The sequence below is a fragment of the Salvelinus alpinus genome, chromosome 33, assembly GCF_045679555.1.
Source record: "Salvelinus alpinus chromosome 33, SLU_Salpinus.1, whole genome shotgun sequence".
NCBI lineage: Eukaryota > Metazoa > Chordata > Actinopteri > Salmoniformes > Salmonidae > Salvelinus > Salvelinus alpinus.
The window spans coordinates 19,171,461-19,196,025 of record NC_092118.1 but is presented as its reverse complement, the minus strand read 5'-3'; the positions used below and the strand labels follow the sequence as shown (position 1 = coordinate 19,196,025).

General features: G+C 42.5%; 1 protein-coding gene across 2 annotated transcripts in view; it reads left to right on the top strand.

Moving 5' to 3' along the window:
* Nucleotides 1-272: 272 nt before the first annotated feature.
* LOC139562751 (myotubularin-related protein 10-like) overlaps nt 273-24,565 on the top strand; it is a 29,126-nt gene continuing 4,833 nt past the window's right edge. The window contains exons 1-8 of one of the 2 annotated variants that reach the window (XM_071380740.1): nt 273-900; nt 1,075-1,135; nt 7,287-7,423; nt 8,428-8,500; nt 14,699-14,841; nt 23,145-23,238; nt 23,714-23,861; nt 24,263-24,350. In XM_071380740.1, the coding sequence (XP_071236841.1) occupies nt 844-900; nt 1,075-1,135; nt 7,287-7,423; nt 8,428-8,500; nt 14,699-14,841; nt 23,145-23,238; nt 23,714-23,861; nt 24,263-24,350 (801 nt within the window). In that variant the 5' untranslated portion in view covers nt 273-843. Of the gene's footprint in view, nt 901-1,074; nt 1,136-7,286; nt 7,437-8,427; nt 8,501-14,698; nt 14,842-23,144; nt 23,239-23,713; nt 23,862-24,262; nt 24,351-24,565 lie in introns of those variants that run through there. The other variant, XM_071380741.1, reaches the window with a different exon arrangement.

The following is a 24,565-nucleotide window of genomic DNA, read 5'->3' as shown; positions in this document are numbered from 1 at the left end:
TATGCAATCTTTGCAATATCAATTTGATTATCAATTGGGGAAAGTGTATAATGAGCCCCAAGTCGACATATGAATGGATCAGACGACGCTTGAGGAATCAAGAGCGAGAGAAATCACTTTATGGGGCTCTCCCATGCCCTCAGTTGTAGGTCAAAAGGCCCCTACGTTTATATTTTCAAAATTGTATAGTCTGGAAAGCAGTCAGTTAAAACTGGTCCCAGGTCTGTACTTGGGGGTGCAACATAGCCCGCCCCGAAACTCCTCCCCTGTCTGTATCTGATTCCTCCCGAAGGTAAACATGGCCGCTGTGTCTATAAAGCGAAAGGATAGCAAAGCTTTGGATATAATGCTGCTAGCTAGCTAAATTCGAAAGTTATCACTGCTGTATGCCATCAGGGTTTACGTTGTGGAGTTCTTCTCCAGCAAGCTAATGAATGAACCAACGTTCTGCAGCAAGGCGTTCGCAAAGTTCTGCAAATGGAATGCTTGCTAGATAGCTAGCTCTACCAAGTTGTTTCACGAACTAAAACTTGCTTGCTAGCCGCGAACTGCAATGTTAGCTTACTAGCTCGCTAGGAGGATAACCATAGCTCGCCAGCACAGCACAACAGCTGTGTGTTGACACGAAAGGGGATAGCCAGCCAGCTATCTCAGCCTGATCCAAATGGAGAAATCTATCTCGAAAAATGGATTGTATTTGACTACTTGACATATTCAGCAGTTTATTTTTGAGCTGTTGTGCTATCCAGCTTAGACGTTAGCTAAGTTTTGACATTATTTTCTCACTGAAGTCTTGGGAGTATCCATTAATCAACTTTAGTTGTTGGACTCAAGCTATTAATAATGTTTTCTGTGAAGCCCATGAAACCAACCTTTAAATCCTACCTTCCGCCTTTACAGGTGAGTAACCTTACTTTACTAGCTACGTTATTTGTCCTCAGTATACTGTAACTTGTACTACTGAGTAGTTAGCTAGGTAGGATTACTTGTTAATTCACTAGCTACTGTATATGCTGTGCATTTAGTTTGCTTATTATAGACTAACAAACGGTCTCTGTTTTACTTTTCATGCAGACTGAACTGAAAAAAATTCCACAGCCACCTATCAAGAAGTTAGAGGCCAGGTTACTTCCAGGTGAGTTTACAGTTCCCTCTGCCACAGCTAACTTGTTGCCTCTGCCTGTCCTATTTAACCAACAACTATGTTATGAGTATGTAGAGGCTACATAAATTAAACCACCCATCAAAATATCTCACTCCTGAAAAATAACCTGTAAAGGCTGATCTCATCCAGTTATAGTCTTCTCATGTTAATGTAAAAGATGACTGATATTTAAATGACCAGCCAGTGAAAACTCCTGTATCTCTTCAGCTAAATGTAATTTCTTGTTTTGAATGTGTTCTCTGTCAGTGTACCTCACTTGTGGTTTTGCCTACAGGTCATTTGCATCCCTAATTGTCACATCATTAGGCTGTGGTAATCTAATCCAACTGAGTCTATTTTCTCTGGGCTGTCTCAAGTCAACATGGCAGTGCCTGCCTGGCCTCCTTTTCATCACTGCAACTAATGGTGCATAATTTAGCCTTAGTTAACAATGGGCTGGTTCATATATTCCTTCCTGCCTTTGCAGTCACAAACCCAGCTCAGAGGATGCGAGTTGGTTAATGACTGTCTTAAGGAGAATACAATAAGAGATTCACAAGGGTATTTCCTGTTCATAGGGCATCAGTCACTAAAAGCTATTTACCACAGTGTGTTTTCCTCCACCAATGAGTTTTTAATGTGTGGCAGAGCCTCAGGTTTGTTGACTTTTTTTACATTAAGTTGGCAGTGTTTGTGTGAGCTAAACTGACACCCAACCTCTCCAAATTACATTTTGCTCCAGTATATTAAGATATACAAGGAGACATTAGAAAGAAAATTAAAATTCTGTATATGTATCTAACCATCACTCATCAAACTGTGTAAAGGGGGGGGGGGGGGGGCATGACCCTCCCACTCAATTCATGTTGCCCCCCCATAAACTATTGTTCCAAAAAAGCCAGGATGTGTAACAACATTCTTTGGCATTTCGGTTCATTCATGGCTGTTATGGAGGCAGAAGCTCACTGATATAATGGAGCAATATAGAGAAACACTTGACCATATAACCTTGAAGTATCATTAGGCCTATATCTGAGTCTAAGGAAAAGTAATGAACCAGAGGTTGTGCTGTGGGACTAATTTCCCTTTGAGGCGTTCACTCCTTATAATTAAGCAACAGAGGATAGACCTTCCCTCATTCTAGAAGCAATTAGCATGTTTTTTTTTTTACGCTGCTGAAATAAAACCAAAACGTTGTACTTTATTGCTATTTTCTCTGCTTTGCAGGGCTCTATGTTTGCATACACAAAGGAATTTAGGAGCGCAATGAAAAATATTCTATGTAATAATGCTAGAATCTTTCATTTTTAGGATCGCACAGTAAAATATTTGGGCGCATATGTGAGTAAAACAGGTGCACTGTATAGCCCTGCTTTGGTTGTATACTTCTACTCTTTTCTATTTCTCTGCTCTATTTCAGCTGATCCTTTTAAGATGCTGGTATGTTTTATAGAGGGATAGCCGCTGTTCTTTGATTGGAGGTTTAGCTAGTGTTATTGCTGGGTTCTGCCAGTGTCTTTAAATGAATGCTGGCAGTGAAAGTAAACATGACGCCCTCACGCAATGCCACCTGGCCTTGCTTTACAAAATAAGGTAGTCACCTCCTCTCCCTCAACTGGACTACAAACAGTTTAGCCTACATTGAATCTCAGGTTTGATTTTACACCATGGCCTATGTTCTGATCTTTAGTTCATGGCTCTGTGAAGGTGGCCCTGAATGGAGAGACTTTGGCTTTGTTTGTGGGCTTCCCATCTCCTCGGCAGTGTTGCTATGCGACTTGAATGTGACCCATTCAAAGGGGTCTCTGATTGAATGATCCATTCAAGTCCACACCACACTGACCAGACAGAGGACCACAGTGGGGCTAACTCAACAAATCATCTCAACTGTCCTCTCTCTTCTATCTTCCCCTCTCTCTCTCTCTGTTCATCTGTCCTACCCCTTTCATTTCTGTAGCTCTCTGTTTATCTCTCTGTCCTTCTCAGATTCTCTCTTCATCCCTGGCTGGTCCTTTGCTGGCTGCCCAGCTCTAATTAGTGAACTGTCTGGTTGTGATTCTCCCTCTTCTCTCTGAATATTTTTATTTTTCTCCTCCTCTAGGCGTAGTTCTCTCTCTCGTCCCCCACTCGCTTTCTCTCTCTCCTACTCTCTCTATTTGTATGTGACGTGTGTTTCTGGAGTGTGTGTATGGGTGTGCAAATATAGACGCCCAACATTGACTGTCTTGTTTAGGCTCCTCGCTGACACACTGTCACCTTCATGACACACATTCATCTGAACTGTAGGCATCTGTAATGATAGTTAGACAGGTACTTTAATAGATGTCCCACTGTTGTTTTCTCAGTAGGAGAATGTGAGCTGAGGTGGAAAAATGTGCCTGGCAGTGGTGTTTGCATGAGGCAAAGCGCACTCTCTGTACTCCCAAACACATTCTCACCTCTCTGGCCTCGTACTAATGCTGTCCTCCGTCTCTCTTCACCACTTAGTTTGTCAGCACGAGAGTTCTGCTCCGTTAATCACACAGCCTAGGCTAATGTGGGCAAAGTCATGAGTTTCTCAAAATGACATGTCTTATCGCTATCCATCAACAATGTCAAATCAAATTTATTTGTCACATACACATGGTTAGCAGGTGTTAATGCAAGTGTAGCGAAATGCTTGTGCTTCTAGTTCAGTAATGCAGTAATATCTAACAAGTAATATAACCTAACAATTTCACAACACCTACCTTATACACACACACAAGTGTAAAGGAATTAATACGAATATGTACATAAAAATATATAAATGAGTGATGGCCGAACGGCATAGGCAAGATGGTATATATAGTACACTGTACAGTGTATATATATATATGAGATGAGTAATGTAGGGTATGAGAACATTATTTAAAGTGGCTAGTGATACATTTATTTACATCAAGATGCAGTAGATGGTATGTGATGGTGTTACTGGCGCACTGTACTCTACTATTGTACAGGTGGAATGCTGACGCATATCTGTCCCTTTAACTGCCGTCTTTGTGTTGTAACTGAGGAATTTCTCCCTAGTCTCGTGTGACTCAGAGGGGATTGTGATAATCACTGTATACAGAGACCATGTTGTGTCTCTGAGCCTGTGTCCCTCGCCACCAGCTGTCCAAACTGATCTGGTCTGCTAGGTGCTGTACACAAACACAGGCGGCCTGCTTTGAAAGCTACAAAACCCCAGGAAGCAAAGCCAGGTTGTGGTTAGTTGGGTCAGTTGGCAGGTCTGATCACATTAATAGCCCTATTCGATTTAGGGGTTTGTGGACTTAGTCAAAAAGGAGAACCTCATCCAAGGAAGCGTTTGTTTCCTCCAGTATGGTTACATGATATACATGTTTTTGACATGCCAATCACACACAGGATAGGCCTTGTGATTCTTCTGGATCTGTGTTACCACTGGTCACATGATAGATCACAACCTTGGCCAACTGACATTTATCTGAATAGGCACTGAAACTAGCCAACTCTGTGATAAACAGAGAGTGCTATGATGTAAGCGGTTGATGACATGACCACAGTACTGTTTGTTAGATGTTGTGGTAACCCAGGTTACTTACTGGCAGAGTTGCTGTCCAGTGGGGGTTAAAGGCTGCAGTCCAGGCTGTGTGGCTGTACTGTATTCTTGTGTCAGACCCGTCAGCATTCTGCCTCCACAAAAGAGTTGTTAACTCAGCAAGCCTGCAGATTATTAGACCCAGCTTTGGAAGTGAACACGGTTGTGATGGATGGTGGTGATGGTGGGCGCTTGCTGACTTGTCCCACAATTACAAGAGCGGCAACCTATTTCTTCAGTCTCTCTCTCTGTTCCTTGTCTGATCTTAATCCATGCTGAGAAACATGACAGTAGATCTCCACCTTACTATCCCCACTCCCCGTCTTCAATAAGACTCACAGGCCATAACGTTTTATTGTTACATTCTTGTGCATACATTAAATAACTTGTAATGCAGTGACATGGGTCGTATAATGTAGCTTGTAAACAATGTTTTACATGAATTACAGGCAAGAACAAATACACCTAGCCTTGGGCAAAATGTGTAAGTAACATGTTCACATTTGTTTATTCGTCCTATACAAGGAGTAGCCTACACAGTGCAAGATTCACCTGGAAGTCAGCATTTCATTCCACTTTGTACTCCATCTTTATATCAATGTACGGTCAGGCTCTAATTTGGATGTACGGTCAGGCTCTAATTTCAATGTACGGTCAGGCTCTAATTTGGATGTACGGTCAGGCTCTAATTTGGATGTACGGTCAGGCTCTAATTTGGATGTACGGTCAGGCTCTAATTTGGATGTACGGTCAGGCTCTAATTTGGATGTACGGTCAGGCTCTAATTTGGATGTACGGTCAGGCTCTAATTTGGATGTACGGTCAGGCTCTAATTTGGATGTACGGTCAGGCTCTAATTTGGATGTACGGTCAGGCTCTAATTTGGATGTACGGTCAGGCTCTAATTTGGATGTACGGTCAGGCTCTAATTTGGATGTACGGTCAGGCTCTAATTTGCTCATAGACAATGCAGTGTATATAACGAATGCATCAAAAGAAACCAGCTAAATAGAAAGTGACAGATTATAGTTGTGCTGAAGGGGTTAAGCTCACGCTGACTGAGGAAAAGCTGTCATTTTGACATTTGAGGATCCTGTTTGCAGTGCTGGGCCTGGTTCTTTGGCTGTTCCCTGCCTGTCCTACGGTAACCCTCTGCAAAGCAGCTCCAGCTGTTATGGATGGGCTGGCCTATAGTCTAGCGAAGCTGCAGTGTCACTCACAACCATACTGCCACGATATAAAATGAGAGGGAATCACAACTGCACTGCATTCATGTACTAGTCTATCATACAGTCTCTTCTACTTTAGGTCTTCACTTCATACATTGGTAAATTCATGCTTAATCTATCATGAAATGCCAGGAATTTTGCACTATGCAAAGGTAGCAGCTGCATTCATTGAACTGGTCATTGTTTAGATTTCAAATGTTTGAGAGAGACAACGGTTTGTCATAAACATTCATGTCCATCAAAGTTGCCTGCGATTTTGTGAGCTCATTACCGTCAGACCTCTTAGGTTCAGTGACACAGGAAACGGCAACATCAATAAAATCAACATTCATGGTTTAGTGTAGAAAGTTACGGCCTAGTTTAGGACTGGGTACACCGGTCTTTGATGAAGAGGGGTTTTGATCTGGATGTAAAACTTGAGAGGAGGACCTCGATCCATATGCTGGGTTCTCAGTTCTCCTAATGGCAGATCATTTTCCCAGGAGGAGGACAGCTAGGCCTACCTGATCCCCATTCTCTGGCTCATGGGGTTTCCCTGGCAAGCCTGTAGTGCATGGGCTGAGTCTGAACTCCCACTGAATGGCCAGAGAGCGAGAAGGATCCTGGAGTAGAAACAGTCAGCAGTGTATGTGACTCATCATGAGCTCTTTTTTATATTGAAAAAGAAATACCTCTTGGAGCCGTGTGCATCTGGGCTATGGAGGTAATTAAAAACATCTGTTTGTGAGGAGGAGAGAAGTCCTGTAAATGGAGGTAATCCTCTTGAGTTCAGACACCAGGTTGTCAGGCTGTGGGTTTTTGTGGTGTGTCCTGAGATGCTACTGGAACCAAAGAGGGGTTAAAGAGTAGAGGTCACAACGGGCTACTAGGCCTATAAGTTAGGTAACAGAGAGTGTTGTGTTGACCTCCTCTGTCATGATGCGTTCTAGCTATTCTTTGACAGGTATTTCCATCACCCTGACCCAATGCCTCAGACTGGAATGTGGGATCATTAGAGCCAATTCGAGGGCCTGAGAGGAGAAATGCACAGATCACTCTCCAGCAGCGTAACAGGATGCCTCTGGCTGGATGGCAGAAGCCTGAATGAGACTAGGAGATAGACAGTTTAGTACGTGATCATTCCACTTCCATAGCACATTTTCCCAAGCTTCATTCATGTCATATTACTCAGCCATCTGTCCCTGTTTTGTTTCATCGCTATAAGACTTAAAATAACTGTGTGGTTAACACTCACCTTCTATTTATGTCCCTTTTAGGCCTATGTTTTCTACCTCTTTTCTTTGAAACCTAAATGTCATAGTTCATGTTACTTCCTGTTTGTCATCCTCAGGGGAGATTGTGGTGAACGAAGTGAGCTTTGTGAGGAAGTGCATCGGAGCAGATAGCAGCCATGGTGACCTGTGGGGGAAGCTGATATGCACCAACTTCAAGGTTTCCTTCATCACCCATGATGCCCTCCCCATGCAGGTCTGTTTTCAATGTGAGTGCACTCCAGTGAAGGCTGCTGAGGGGAGGATGGCTCATAATAATAACTGGAACAGCGCGAATGGAATGGCATCACATGGAAACCGTGTGTTTGATGTATTTGGTACCATTCCACTGAATCCGCTCCAGCCATTACCACGAGCCCGTCCTCCCTAATTATGGTGCCACCAACCTCCTGTGGTGCACTCTGTGTGCCTCTCCCAAAAATGACCGTAGCTCTATGGGCTGGTTACCCAGACACGGATTAATCCGAGACCATTTCCATTCAAATGTATTTCTAGTCCACGACTAGTCTTAATCTGTGTCCCGGGAGACTGACCCTACATGATCACACCTGAGTTTATTGGAGAAAGTGTGGTCAAGCTTGTCACACGATAAGCAACATGTGGGATAGGCCTGTTGTCTGTTGTAAAATACCCATCAACAAAAAGGTTTCTAGGACACTGCCGTCTTTCTTCCAGTGTCAGATGTTTTATGTGACTTCCCACCCTGTGCTTTTAGAACACCTGTTTTATGTTAAGCTTATTTTGATGCCTTCACCTCTTAAACAACTTAAGTGAGTAATCCCAGATCTGTTTACTTGAGAAACAATAGTTTATAGGAATCATGGAAGGATTGCACTACTCTTGGAAATTTAGCCTTGATTGTCATTGATTGCAAAGTTGTGGATTTGCCTTTCAGTGCAAATGGGGTAACTTTTAGATTCACAGATTTGCTCAAGTTGTCAATGATCTCCATTCATCAGCTGATTCCATGTTAATCATTACATTTCACTGAAATACAAAAACAACAGCATCATCATCATCAGTGTTCCTGGCAGAGCAATTCCAGATGGTTCAAATGTTCTCCTCTCAGCTGTTGATAACATGTGGTGCAGTCCCACTCTGCTCCAGTTAAAACCTCTGGTCTCCCTGGAACTATTGTGTGCTTTTTCCCCCCAGGTACCTCCACTCCTCACCATGTTGATCTCTGTGTTGTTCTCTCAGAGGTTCCAGGTTGCCAACCGTCTGCTTGGAGAGCACGATGTTCCCCTGGCGTGTGTTGAGCAGGTGGTGACAGGTAAGACCATGTGTTATTATGCTAACCATGGTGACGAGATGGCAAACAAACTCAAACAGAAATCTCCACCAAAATATAACTCTCAGTGGAAAGTAGCCTACTCATATGACACTGGCAGTCCCTTTAGTCCAGAAATAAAGAGCAGTTTAGGTTCCTGACAGGTGATGTTTATTTGTATTTTTTTATAGCCTGTGTAAAATAAATTACCTATGAAACACATTGCCCCCCACGATTCTGTCTTTATGACCAATATAGTGGATTTTGTCAGACACCCCACACTTGGACGGCTACAGCTGTAATGCTTCATCTACACCCAGCTGTTAAATTATGAATGCACAATGGGCAGGTTGTGCTCTCCTTTGAGATCCCCTTGAATGTTTTTTCTGATGGCTGAGGGACCGGTCGGATCTCTCAGATCCAATCACGTCCCATCTGGCTGACCTCAGTCTGTGTTTAGGTTTTATTTGACTGTCCTCTACCGGGCTGATTTTTCTTGTTTGTGTAACTCATAGCCTCACTCTCTGCTGACATGGCTGGGAGCGTGGGGCTCTTGTGCTGAGCTGATAGAGCATGAAGCAATGTTTTCTACTCAGTACGCCCTCAACAAAGGTCCTTTATGAGAGCCTTGGCTTGGCAAAAACACTGACCCAATGCTCCACCCACCACAAACCAGAGACGAGGCATAGGTCTTATCCTTGTCTTGTAAGGTTGTGAAAGTGTGTGCAGGTGGTGGTACACAGGCCAAGACTAGATTCCTGGTGTGCCATGGAAACATGCATATCATCCCCTTCTCGTTGTAAGATCATTAAATACTGAACAAAAATATAAAAGCAACAGGCAACAATTACAGTTCATATAAGGAAATCAATGAATTGAAATAAATTCATTAGGCCCAATTGTCGTACTTGAGAAAAAAGTAAAGATACCTTAATAGAAAATTACTCAATAGTAATTTGAGTAAAAGAGTAAAAGAGTCACCCAGTAAAATCCTACTTTAGTAAAAGTCTAAACGTATTTGGTTTTCAATATCCTTAAGTATCAAAAGTAAATGTAATTCCTTATATTAAGCAAACCAGACAGCACCACCTTCTTGTTTATTTATTTATGGATAGCCAGGAGCAAGCTCCAACCCTTAGACATCATTTACAAATAAAGCATGTGTTTAGTGAGTCCTCCAGATCAGTGGCAGTAGGGATGACCAGGGATGTTGTCTCGATAAGCGTGTGAATTAGACCATTTTCCTGTACTATTGTTTAGTAATGTAGTGAAGTAAAAGTTGTCAAAAATATAAGTAGTAAAGTACAGATACCCCAAAAAAAGTAGTATTTTTACTTAAGTACTTTACACCACTGGATTTCACAACTGGGCAGGGGCGCAGCCACGGGTGGGCGTGGGAGGGCATAGGCCCACCCATTTGGGAGCCAGGTACACCCACTGGCCCAGTCAATCAGAATGAGTTTTTCCCCACAAAAAGGCTTTATTACAGACAGAAAAGCTCCTCAGTTTCATCAGCTGTTCGGGTGGCTGGCCTTAGACAATCCCGCAGGTGAAGAAGCTGAATGTGGAGGGGCTGGCGTGGTTACACGTGATTTATTTTGTGTGGTTGGACATACTGCATTATTCTCTAAACGACATTGGTGGACATTGTCAGAGAATGGTAGAGAAATTAACGTTCAATTCTCTGGCAACAACGCTGGTGGACATTGATTTTCTTCATCGTTTTATGCCAATAACAAATCTACATACTGTATCAACACAGAACCCTCAAATTTACACCCTTTAGGGATTGTTTAAATGCAGCGTGATACAAAGTTGGACTATTTGTAAACATCATTCGTGCTCTCGTCCATACATACTGCCAAATTTAATATGTTACCTAATAGCCACAGTTTTTTTTTTTCTTGCAAGGATTATCCAACCCCAAAATCAGCTTTCGATTCTTCCCGTTACCCCACTAAATATAATACTTTTCTTGTGTAATTTTTGCCAATTTCAAGCTCTATTGCCTCTACACTCGCTTTTCCAATGACCAACGGCCCCACACACTACGCTTCGAGATTTTTTTCCGCTACACCCGCAATATCCGTTTGATAACAGGTTTCAAACCTGCCATCAAAAAATATGTACACATTTATAAAAAAAATAAAATAAAAAATGTTTTATTTCTTTTTCTCCCCAATTTCGTGGTATCCAATTGTTAGTCGTTACTGTCTTGTCTCATCGCTACAACTCCCGCACGGACTCGGGAGAGGCGAAGGTCGAGAGCCATGCGTCCTCAAACACAACCCAACCAAGCCGCACTGCTGCTTAACACAGCGCGCATCCAACCCGGAAGCCAGCCGCACCAATGTGTCGGAGGAAACATCGTACACCTAGCGACCTGGTCAGCGTGCACTGCGCCCGGCCCGCCACAGGAATCGCTAGTGCGCGATGAGACAAGAATATCTCTGCCGGCCAAACCCTCCCTGACCCGGACGACGCTAGGCCAATTGTGCGTCGCCCAACAATTTGATCAATATTTGATCAATATACTCACATACCCAAGCTGTGTTCAAATACCCGTAATAATATACTGTATACTACATACTTGATTTTTATATACTTCATGCTATTAGTTCATTTTAGTACATTGTAAACAAACCGTAACCTTTCAGTTGAGCTTCACATGTCTACCGGAAGTTGATGCTGTTGCTATGCAGCCTCTTGCTAGCTTGTTAGCATAGCAAATTACTAGTTTTGTTATTTTACAACTTCAGGTGTTTGGATTCAGACTGTTCAGAGCGCTCTCGACTAGGAGCAGGGTTGATCTGAGCGTTCTGACCTCACAACCGTAGTCAAGCACCCAAGCTAACTGGCTAAAGTTGGCTAGCTTGTTAGCTACTTCCAGACACAAATAAGAGAACACCTCACTCTAACCATTTTACTCACCCTAGCAGAGCTGGTTATTCAAAGTGTTGGTGACTGTAACTGTGCTGCTGGCAACAATAGCCAGAATTAAATGTCCATTGAGAACGTACAACAACTATACCATTTAGCTAAGAATGACGTGAATAATCAAGTTAATAAACGTTGGATAGTTAGTTAGATTATAGTTAATATACTGCCTGACAAGTCCGACGTATACGTTGCCAATTAACGTTAGGTAACGTTAACTAGCTAACATACCGGTACATACTGCTGTAATGTTGTGCGGTTCATAAGGATAGCAAAACTAACAAATTGTCAGCCAACATAATGTAACTTATTTGAAGTCATTACTTTATAACATTGCTCAACATTTTCTTAACATTTGTCATAATTAATTAAATTAATGAATTTGTATCTTGAGACCAATAAGCATACTACATACTCAATTTAATACACATAGTGTGGTTATGCTGAGTAAATATACTAATCTTGATTAGTGAACCGCGGATGTATTGAGCTTGTGATTTTTCTTTCATGTCATTGTTAGCCAGTTTAGGGGTGGCAGGTAGCCTAGGGATTAGTGTTAGGCCAGTAACCGAAAGGTTGCTAGATCGAATCCTGACATGGTAAAAATCTGGCATTCTGCCCCTGAGCAAGGCAGTTAACCCACTAGCTAACATACCAGTACATACTGCTTTAATGCTAGGCTGTCATTATACATAAGAATTTGTTCTTAACTGACTTGCCTAGTTAAATAAATCAAATAAAATTGTGCCAGTTCACAATAGCATCTCTGAATTCTTTATTAGATTGGAATTTTGCTGTCAGCAGGGAAATGCTACCCAGTTTTATCCATGATTTAGATTTTTTCCCCATATTCGAGCCGAATTGGTAGAATGCTCTTGCGCTTCTGTTAGTGCCTCTATTGCTTTGCTATAGTTGACCTTTTCTATGATTGTTATTTCTGCGCCTCTCTCAATGGTGTCAAGAGTTTAGATTTTCTCACTCACGGGTTTTAATATATGCCAAAACAAAATCCAAGATAGTGTTACCCACTTCCCAGGAGAGAAGTTCTGGTATTTGTGCCTTTCAGTTGGTCACGGCACTTGATTCCTTTGTATTAGAACTAATACTGAAGCGTCTGCCAATGTTCTACTGGAGAATATGGAAGACCTAATGTCTTATACCAGTGTCACGCTTCAAATATAACTGCTGTTGACAACACATATTACCAAAATTAGGGTCCATCATATAAATCTCTCGTCAATACACACACTCAGGAAACATACACACAAAACAAACAGTATTTGGTTAGGAATGTCTTCCTTTGATATAATTTTAAAATGAGTTATTTCTTCTCCATCAAAATATTTTTTAATTACTATGTAATTTTAAATTTTGTAGCAACATGGTAGTTTCTCCTATGCAAATTTCAGTGTAAGGTTTAAAGTTATAGCTGGTATGACTTTTTTAAAAATATATATATATATATATATATATATATATATATATAAAAATCTACCTCCGGTCCCTGTCCTGGAATGACATAGCTCATGCATTTATATCTTACGATCGTAACCCATGGCATATTTCTTCATGACTTTGTCCTGGTATCGCTATAGTACCTCAGGATCTTATTCTGGAATCGCTTTCATCAGGACTCTGTCCTGGCATCCAACACGTGACCTATTCAGAGAACAGGATTTTCTAAAAGTTCTTAGAACAGGTTTTTATAAGTTCCCAGAACTTTCCCCTATCGGAGGTTGCGTTTAAGAAAATCAGTCTCACCCTTAATTTATTTTGTCTGTTTGGAATGGCAAATCCACTCACGCTCCCTGCCGGTCCGAGAGTGTCCCTTTTCTGCTCCGCTTAGTCGGAGTGTGGGGCTCCCTGCCATGTCTAACGCAACCTCGGTCTCCTCGGGAGCAATCAGCAAGCGGAGTTAGCCATCCCATCCTTGTCGCCAAATTGTCAGATAAATTCTATAGGAAGAGAGACTGCAGATTCTTTCAAACAACAATTTTATTCTTAGATTTGCAAAAATGAAACAATCAACCATCACTAAGAATAGTCAGAGTTGAAAGCTCTACAAACCGAGTTGGCTCTCAGCTTTTATAGGAAAGTCCAACCTCATTGTCTATGTGGCAGTTAGCAGATGTGTGCAATCAGGGGTGAGGAACATGGTGTATAAAAGGCGTTTAGTTTGTCTCTGTAGATTAAGATAGCTGACGTTGCCACTATTGTCTGTTCCTTCCTGCATGTTTCCATACAGAGGAGTTCCTACAGATAGTACAAACGGGATGCCACATACTGCAGTCACACCCAGCTCTTATCTGCATGCCCAGACTTATAACTAAGTCCCAAAAGACAACAAGCCTGCATCAGGGAAAAAACCCACTAGCATATAACAATGGACAATTATCTAAGTAAAAACAGCATAGTATGTCTAATTTAGTAATTTTCCACGACAACATTACTATAGTCAGTATGCCAATTGCACACACTGTCAACTTGAAACATCTGTGGTGTTGTGACAACTGCACATTTTAGTGTTCTTTTATTGTCCCCAGCACAAGTTGCACCTGTGTATTGATCATGCTGTTTAATCAGCTTCTTAATATGCCACACCTATAAAGTGGATGGATTATCTTGGCAAAGGAGAAATACTCACTAACAGAGATGTAAACAAATTTGTGTACAAAATTTGAGAAATAAGTTTTTTGTGCGTATGAAAAATCTCTAGGCTCTTTTATTTAATCTCATGAAAAATGGGACCAACACTCTACATGTTGTGTTTTATAACTTTGTTCAGTATATTTTAGGGGGTGAAATAAACAGTTGAGTCTTGTGGAAGATGTTTTACCATATGTAATACTCGAGGAACCTCTGAAAAATATTATTCTGTATTATATTTAGAGTATTATCCCATAAAGGGTCATCCGAACATGAAGAATGAGGTTCCTCATTTGTTTTTAGACAGCTGAGGTCTGGTGGATCAATTTCAGTTCCTACTTGGTTGAATTTCTCTGAAGCTCTGTGGTGACATAGATAATCAGTTTTTCTGTGGAATCTTTGGTCACTCAGCTTCCCACTTCCCACATGTACATTACCCCACACCTATACTAGCGTTGTCCCAGATCTTTACTGTATGTGCTTTAGCCCAAGTCTTCTAAAAAAAACATTAGTCCTACAGACCTGGTACCAGGCTACTACTGTTACTATTTGACTATCCATTAGCCCTAATAAGCACTGTCTCGCCCCTGGTCTTTGTTTTATGTTTGTTCCTCTCAGTGAACGATGCTAAGGGGAAGCAGAAGGTTCTGTGTTCCAACCAAAAGCTGAAGTTTAATCCCACCGAGCTCATCCTTTACTGCAAGGATTTCCGAATCATCAGGTTCCGCTTTGACGAGGCTGGGCCCCAGAGCGCCAAGAAGGTTTGTGATATAAGCTTTCTGAACAAAATGGACACTGTTGATGTATGAACACTATATAAATTGACATGGTGTTGACTCTTGAATTGAACCTGAGGCTAGATACCAGCCATCTAGCATGGTAATCCTCCAACTCAACTCTGCCTCACCACTACAGTGGATTAGTTTCTAAGAGGATTTCACTGGTAATTCACTGTGGAATGGAATGCCTCTGCTGTCAGTATAGCTGTTCCTAAAAAATATATATATTTAAAAAAATTATCTCTTGTTAGTCTACATGATTATCAGAGTTCAATCCCATTATGTGAGTATGAGAGCAAACATGCTGGCAATGACACTAGATAATCCTTTATTTTGGATGAGTAAAAATGCCATGTAGCATGTCCTCTCCCAGAAAACCAAACGGCTGTATGTGTATGGTAACACCATTGACAAACACTCTGAGGTGGCTTTTGGAGAGCGTCTCCTTGGAGCCTTCTGGGGCCATGTAGGCTGCCCTGTATCCTCCTCTGTCTTTCCTCCCCTCCCCACCCCTCTTCTCCCTTCTCTACCCCACTTCTCCTTTCTCCTCTCCACTTCTCTCCACCCCTCTTCTCTCCACCCTGTTGAGTTGCTCTCTGATGAGGGGATTAGAGTCTGTCTCCCTGGTCTGTGTTTCTTTCATCCTCCCTTCCATCTGGCTGGCTGAGAGCCTGAGATTGGCCAGAATTAGCTCAGCCTGACTCAGGAGGAGTCAGGGTGGCATTGTCAGCATGTTGTTATTATCCGCATGTATTGCTTTACATTTGTATTGCCTTTTTATGGTACTTTCCTTTTTTTTATTTTTTCCAAGTAAGAAAAGGAAGTCAATGAGATTATGCTTAGATGTGTACAGGATGACTTGATACACATGTCACGGAGTGCTGCGCAACAGCTGTTGTTGCTAGGCAACCTATGTAATAAGGAGTGTCAAATGAACATTCCACATTGACTCATCTCTCTGAGCGAGTGGTGGATTATAGTCACAGATGTATCATGTCTTTAGAGTGGAACCAAAGCACTGCTCAAAGGGCCCCAGGACCCGCATGTGAAGCGTTGTGGGAGAGGTGTGTTGGTTTGTTTTACTCACTGGTTTGTTTTACTCACTGCTTGTTTTTGTTTGGTGTGAAACAACGACTTCCCTAATTTCTGACAGCAAAGCCAACAAACTAACAGGCCTGGTAAGAGCATTCATCTGGAGTTACTGAGCCCTGTGGGCCTGTTGAGCTCATGCTGGACAATGTGAGGCTGTGTGCAGGGAGAAGGGAGCCGGGTAGGAGGGAGAAGGAGCCACCCTGTGTATAACCTGCAAGCCCCTTGGAACATGTGAAGCCTGGATAGAGGCGTTTTTAAAGTCACCACAAAAAACAACCAGGGAACAAAACATCCATTCAGCCCTCTAGTTTCTGATCACTCTGCAAACACAGATGCTGTTGCACCCCGGGTTCTGGTCCAAAAGTCAATTCTGTGTTATGTGGAGTAAGGCCTCCAAGAGTTCTTAGCAGCAGCCCTGAGACCTCTGCATGGCCGTGGCAGGGAGACCGCAGACCTCATATCTTCCTGACACCCTGCTTCTATGTACACACGTGACCTTAGATCTCCAGCCAGAGCGCATGGTGCATGCCACATGGGAGCAGTTTGTCAGAGAAAGGGGGAGCTAGCGCTTGAAGCGCCTCAACACACACCTGAAAGATATTGAACTAAGAAGTAACTATCAACATTACCTGGCTACTCTACCTTCCAGGGAGGGGAACCCATGACAATTTGATTTGTTGTGTCTTGGGCACTGTTATGACTGCTGTTTTAAAGTCCAATGCTAACTCCTGGTTGTTTCTGATTACACATGGTGTTTTTTATGAATGGGTGTTTCCGCTGTAAGTATTGGAATGGTACGGAGTGGGATTTACTGCACTCCCTGTGCCTATTTCTATATGGGGACACAGTGTAATTACTGTGGGGAGCTAAACCAGGGCTCGGTCCTTGTTTTTCTTTGTGACATATGGAATGAAGCCATTCTATAATAGCTTATTATACCGAAGGAAATTACAGAGTTGGGAGCAGTCTCTCTCAAATACACACGGAGACGCTTGTGCGCGCACACACACATACATGAACACAAAAGTTCCTTCCTTGCGTCCTGTGTTTTGGTTGCAGCTCCTCCAATGAATGGACAGCATTATGTAATTCTATGCCGCTGCCTGATGGAAAGCTCCAAACGCCAGACTCAGCCCTCTATCCCAATAGTAATAGGCGTTCTGCTAAGGTTTGCGTTCCTAGGTTTCACTTAAATGAGATCCTGGCTGCCACGCTTAAGTCTGAATTCTTTGAGCAACTTAGCTACCCAGATAGTCCCAAGGCACACTTACAAATACATGAGTATGGTTGAAGTCTTTCAAATGTTTTCCCTTGCTTTTCAACGTTTGCCTTTCATTAGAAATAGTGAGACATACATTTTATGTCTTCGTCACTCACTTAAAATGAAATGCATCATGTGGTGAAATTACTTGTATATTTATGGTCAAATTCAAGGTTGACAATCTATTTTACTCTTCATAGTATTCCTGTGTGAGAGTACTATCTACCCTTCAAGGTGCAGAAAACATGACGTGGTGCCTCAGCTGTTGAGAATGTCTGGGCTAAATAATACCTTCAGCTGTTTAAATGGTGGAATCTTGTAGTAACGGTAGAGGCCCCTTGAAGCGAAGGCACAGCTTGAAGTGTTATTGAAAGTTTCCATGCACGTTCCTGAGTCTTTAGCCAATAAAAGCATCTCCTCCAAATGAATAAAAACAACTCCTGTAAAAGGTGAACAGAAAAAACACTGGCCGTGGTCAGCAGACTCCGAGGCAGCCAGAACGTGCCTCAAAGTGCATTTCAAAGACACAACTCATTGAAAAGGGACAGCACATCCTATGGAGTCACCGACACCTGTCTCCATTCACAATACAGAATAATCTGGTGTCACATCTCAAAGATTCTAGCAGACCATCTCCCTTAGATTGTGGTGTTGGGGCCAGGAGTTTTTTCCAGACTCCCTGACAAGTGGTGCATTTCCATACAGGATTTACCCCAGTGTTTTACCCAGAAGTCTCAGACTTATCTGTTTCCATCTACAGTTGAAGTTGAAAGTTTACATCAAATTTATTTCAAATCAAATGTATTTATATAGCCCTTCTTACATCAGCTGATATATCAAAGAGCTGTACAGAAATCCAGCCTAAAACCCCAAACAGCAAGCAATGCAGGTGTAGAAGCACGGTGGCTAGGAAAAACTCCCTAGAAAGGCTTAAACCTAGAGAGGAACCAGGCTATGAGGGGTGGCCAGTCCTCTTCTGGCTGTGCCGGTGGAGATTATAACAGAACATGGCCAAGATGTTCATAAATGACCAGCATGGTCAAATAATAGTAATCACAGTGAACAGGTCAGGGTTCCATAGCCGCAGGCAGAACAGTTGAAACTGGAGCAGCAGCACGGCCAGGTGGACTGGGGACAACAAGGAGTCATCATGCCAGGTAGTCCTGAGGCATGGTCCTAGGGCTCAGGTCCTCCGAGAGAGAGAGAGAAAGAAAGATACATACACTTAGGTTGGAGTCATTAAAACTAGTTTTTCAACCACTCCACAAATTTCTTGTTAACAAACTATAGTTTTGGCAAGTCGGTTAGGACATGTACTTTGTGCATGACACATGTAATTTTTCCAACAATTGTTTACAGACAGATAATTTCACTTATAATTCACTGTATCACAATTCCAGTGGGTCAGAAGTTTACATGTACTAAGTTGACTGTGCTTTTAAACAGCTTGGAAAATTCCAGAAAAGGATGTCATGGCTTTAGAAGCTTCTGATAGGCTAATTGACATTATTTGAGTCAATTGGAGGTGTACCTGTGGATGTATTTCAAGGCCTACCTTCAAACTCAGTGCCTCTTTGCTTGACATCATGGGAAAATCAAAAGAAATCAGCCAGGACCTCAGAAAAACATTGGAGACCACAAGTCTGGTTCATCCTTGGGAGCAATTTCCAAATGCCTGAAGGTACCACGTTCATCTGTACAAACAATAGTATGCAAGTATAAACACCATGGGACCACGCAGCCGTCATACCGCTCAGGAAGGAGACGCGTTCTGTCTCCAAGAACAACCCAGAACAACAGCAAAGGACCTTGTGAAGATGCTGGAGGAAACGGGTACAAAAGTATCTATATCCACAGTAAAAACGAGTCCTATATCGACATAACCTGAAAGGCTGCTCAGCAAGGAAGAAACCACTGCTCCAAAACCGCCATAAAAAAAGCCAGACTACGGTTTGCAACTGCACATGGGGACAAAGATCTTACTTTTTGGAGAAATGTCAGGAAGTTAAAGCTTGGTTGCAAATGGGTCTTCCAAATGTACAATGACTCTAAGCCATTTTGCCACAACTTTGGAAGTATGCTTAAGGTCAATGAAGTCAATGTATTGGAGTGGCCATCACAAAGCCCTGACCTCAATTCTACAGAAAATTTGTGGCCAGAACTGGTAAAGCATGTTCAAGCAAGGAGGCCGACAAACCTGACTCAGTTACACCAGCTCTGTCAGGAGGAATGGGCCAAAATTCACCCAACTTATTGTGGGAAGCTTGTGGAAGCCTATCCAAAATGTTTAACAATTTTAAAGGCGCTATTGCGCCTTCACCACACTGTCTGCGCGGGTAGACCATTTCAGTTTGTCCGTGATGTGTATGCAGAGAAACCTAAAACGTTCCACCTTCTCCACTGCTGTCACTTCGATGTGGATAGGGGGGTGCTCCCTCTGCTGTTTCCTGATGTCCACGATCATCTCGTTTGTTTTGTTTACATTGAGTGAGAGGTTGTTTTCCTGACACCACACTCCGAGTGCCCTCACCACCTCCCTGTAGGTTGTCTCGTCGTTGTTGGTAATCAAGCCTACTTCTGTTGTCTGCAAACTTGATGATTGAGTTGGAGGTGTGCATCGCCACGCAGTCATGTGTGAACAGGGAGTACAGGAGGGGGTTGAGCATGTGCGGCCCCAGTGTTGAGGGTCAGCGAAGTGGAGATGTTTCCTACCTTCACCACCTGGTGGCGGCCCGTCAGTCATGGACCCAATTGTACAGGGCGGGGTTGAGACCCAGGGCCTCCAGCTTGATGATGAGTTTGGAGGGTATTATGGTGTTGAATGCAGAGCTGTAGTCAATGAACAGCATTCTTACATAGGTATTCCTTTTGTCCAGATGGGATAGGGCAGTGTGATGGCGATTGTGTCGTCTGTGGACCTGTTGGGGCGATATGCAAACTGAAGTGGGTCTAGGGTGACAGGTAAGGTGGAGATGATATGATCCTTGACTAGTCTCTCAAAGCACTTCATGATGAGAGAGGTGAGTGCTACGTGGAGGTAGTCATTTAGTTCAGTTATCTTTGCCTTCTTGGGTACAGGAACAATGGTAGCCATCTTGAAGCATGTGGGGACAACAGACTGGGATAGGGAGTGATTGAATATGTCCGTAAACACACCAGCCAGCTGGTCTGCGCATGCTCTGAGGACACGGCTAGTGATGTCGTCTGGGCCAGCAGCCTTGCGAGGGTTACACGTTTAAATGTTTTACTCACATCGTCCACAGAGAAGAGGGAGGGGGGGCGCAGTCTTTGTTAGCAGGCCACGATGGTGGCACTGTTATCCTCAAACCGGGCACAGAAGGTGTTTTAGTTTGTCTGGAAGTGTGACCTCGGTGTCCGTGATTTCCTGTAGACTGCCACATTCATTGAATCAAATGGCTCATTAATCACAAAGCCCACTGATATTGCCAACTACTTTAATGACTTTTTCATTGGCAAGATAAGCAAACTTAGGGATGACATGCCAGGAACAAACGCTGACACTACACATCCAAGTATATCAGACCAAATTATGAAAGACAAGAATTGTACTTTTTGAATTCTGTAAAGTCAGTGTGGAAGAGGTGAAAAAATTGTCTATCAACAATGACTAGCCACCGGGGTCTGACAATCTGGATGGACAATTACTGAGGATAATAGCAGAAAATATTGCCACTCCTATTTGCCACATCTTCAATTTAAGCTTACTAGAAAATGTGTGCCCTCACGCCTGGAGGGAAGCTAAAGTCATTCCGCTACCCAAGAATAGTAAAGCCCCCTTTACTGGCTCAAATAGAAGACCAATCAGCCTGTTACCAACCCTTAGTCAACTTCTGCAAAAAATTGTGTTTGACCAGATACAATGCTATTTCACAGTAAACAAATTGACAATGGAATTTCAGCACGCTTATAGGGAAGGAGCACAGCACTTACACAACTGACTGATGACTGGGTGAGAGAAACTGATGACAAAATGATTGGGGGGGCTGTCTTGTTAGTGCAGCTTTTGACATTATCGATCATAGTCTGCTGCTGGAGAAACGTATGTGTTATGGCTTTACACCCCCTGCTATAATGTGGATAAAGAGTTACTTGTCTAACAGAACACAGAGGGTGTTCTTTAATGGAAGCCTCTCAAACATAATCCAGTTAGAATCAGGAATTCCCCTGCTTTTTATGCCCCTTGCTTTTTTCAACTTTTACTAATGACATGCCACTGACTTTGAGTAAAGCCAGAGTGTCTATGTATGAGGATGTCTCAACACTGTACACATCAGCTACTACAGCGCCTGAAATGACTGCAACACTTAACAAAGAGCTGCAGTTAGTTTGAGTGGGTGGAAAGGAATAAGTTAGCCTAAAAGCATTGTATTTGAAACAAAACACTCACTAAACCCTAAACCTCAACTAAATCTTGTAATGAATAATGTGGAAATTGAGCAAGTTGAGATGACTAAACTGCTTGGAGTAACCCTAGATTGTAAACTATCATGGTCAAAACATATTGATGCAGTAGTAGCTAAGATGGGGAGAAGTCTGTCCAAAATAAAGCGATGCTCTGCCTTAACACTATCAACAAGGCAGGTCCTACAGGCCCTAGTTGTCACACCTTGAGTTGTGTGGTCAGGTGCCAGAAAAAAGGACAGGAAAATTGCAATTGGCTCAGAACAGGGCAGCACGGCTGGACCTTGGATGTACACAGTGACAGAGAGCTAATATGCATGTCAATCTCTCCTGGCTCAAAGTGGAGGAGAGATTGACTTCATCACTACTTTTATTTATGAGAGGTATTGACATGTTGAATGCACTAAGCTGTCTGTCTAAACTACTGGCACACAGCTTGGACACCCATGCATACCCCACAAGACATGCCACAAGAGGTCTCTTCACAGTCCCTAAGTCCAGAACAGACTATGGGAAGGCACACAGTACTACAGAGAGCCATGACAACATGGAGCTCTATTCCACATCAAGTAACTGATGCAAGCAGTAAAATTTGATTTAAAAAAAACAGATTAAAAAAAACATATGTAACAGCGGGGACTGTGAAGCAACACAAACATTGGCACAGACGCATGCATACACACACATGAAAACATACATTGATTTAGTACTGTAGATATGTGGTGGAGTAGGGGCCTGAGGGCACACAGTGTGTTGTGAATGTATTGTAATGTTTTTTAAAATTGCATAAACTGCCTTAATTTTGCTGGACCCCAGGAAGAGTAGCTGCTGCCAAAGCAGAAGCTAATGGGGATCCATAATAAATACAAATACATAAGTCTCGTGTCTGAGCCGTTGAATTGCGATTCCACCTTGTCCCTGTACTTGCATTTCACTTGTTTGATTGTTTTGATTCTTCAGAGGTTGTTTATTCTGCTCTTCACTAGTCCTCACTGCCAGCCCTAGCTATGGAAACAAGTTTCCTCGTATAATATAAAGGTGTATACAATGGTGTTACAGTCAAAAAGCAGCAAAGGAAAACTTCCAGGCTCGTATAACTAGGCCCTACAGTGCATTCGGAAAGTGTTCAGACCCCTTGACTTTTTCTACATTTTGTTACGTTACAGCCTTATTCTAAAATGGATTAAATCGTTTTTTTCTCCTCATTAATCTACACACAATACCCCATAATGACAAAGCAAAAACAGGTTTTTAGAAATCTTTACAAATGTATTAAAAATAAATCTATTTCTGTTATTTTTATTTTTTATAAATTTGCAAAGAAATCGAAACCTGTTTTCGCTTTGTCATTGAGGTTTGTGTGTAGATTGCTGAGGCTGTAGCGTAAAAAAAAAAGGAAAAAGTCAAGGGGTCTGAATACTTTCCGAAGACACTGTACTGTATATTTGCCTGGACCTGTTCAGTTCCTTCCTTTTGAAGTCATGTGTTTGCCCCACCCTGTGATTTTAAGGTTTGCCTGGCCATCGCTCACTACTCCCAGCCCGCTGATCCCCAGCTGCTGTTTGGCTTCGAGTACGTAGGGAAGCAATACTATGGATCATTGGGTAGGTATACAGTACATTGCTTATTTTATTTATTTATTTTTATTTATTTTACCGTTATTTTACCAGGTAAGTTGACTGAGAACACGTTCTCATTTGCAGCAACGACCTGGGGAATAGTTACAGGGGAGAGGAGGGGGATGAATGAGCCAATTGTAAAGCTTAATCATCTGGTTCTGAGTGAAAAGGCTTTGACACACCCTTATTCCCTGTGGTCTGCCAAACTGTTCTAGCTATCAATAGCATCCCCACTGTACATGACATGTGAGGAACCTAAAGGAAAACATGCTGAATACACTGTTAACAGAACAATGTGATCAATTGAGTTTTGTTGGAACACCGGGGCATTGGTTGTATAAAATGTGGCTCTTCAATAAAGAACATATATTTACAGTTGTTGCAATGTTTGAGTTGAAGGAAACACAGCAAGCAGGTGTGTGTGTCTTTAATTAGCAAGCGCTCATTGCTACATGTTCAGGGGAGCGAGTTAATGGAGTAGATCCCGGAGGAGGACTGCAGATGCCCCTGTTTGACCGGCCTTCTGAATGGGACAGAGAGATCAAGAGAACGGGTGCAGCGGAGTGGAGGGTGTGCTCCATCAACGAGGGCTACGTCGTCTCACCCAGGTGGGGCCCACATAGTTTAGGGGAGTGAGGAGGGAGGGCTACTGCAGGCCTGAGCTCATTTTCTAAATGACAGCATGGATTATTACCAGATTTGGATTATGATTAACGTAGCTCATTAGTGTCCTAATCCTCATCAGGCAGAACTGTAGTACTTTATCTAACACACTTAGGTAATGGCTTACATTGACACTTTATGTAATAGAATCTTTGTTGAGATGGAAATGTAGTAATTGCTTCACTTGCTGCCACAGATTTTGAGTTATTTATTTTCATATTGTGGTGAACCATTCAGAATCTGCTGTGGCTAATATGGCGCCTGACTCAGTGGCATCAAATGTTAACCTCTTGCTGTTTGGAGCATCTATGTAATGCATATTTCCCTCTTATCTTTCTCTCTCCAGTCTCCCAGAGTACTTTGTGGTCCCAGTGTCCTTGGCGGATCAAGACCTGAAGCAGTACTTGTGTTTTTTCACTGCTCACCGCATCCCTGTGAGTGGCCAGCCTCTCATCTCAAAAAACAACAGCTTTTGCTTAATAAAAGCCTTTCTCGCTGTTTTAGACAGAATTCCCTAGACAGACTGTTTCTGTCAAGCATTAATGACGCCGATTTGTTAAGTGCTTTGAGAGGAGTGACTGCATTTGAGTGTAAGTGAGAGAACGAGGGAGGCTGTTTGTGTGTGACTGCTGAACCATGACAAGGTGGT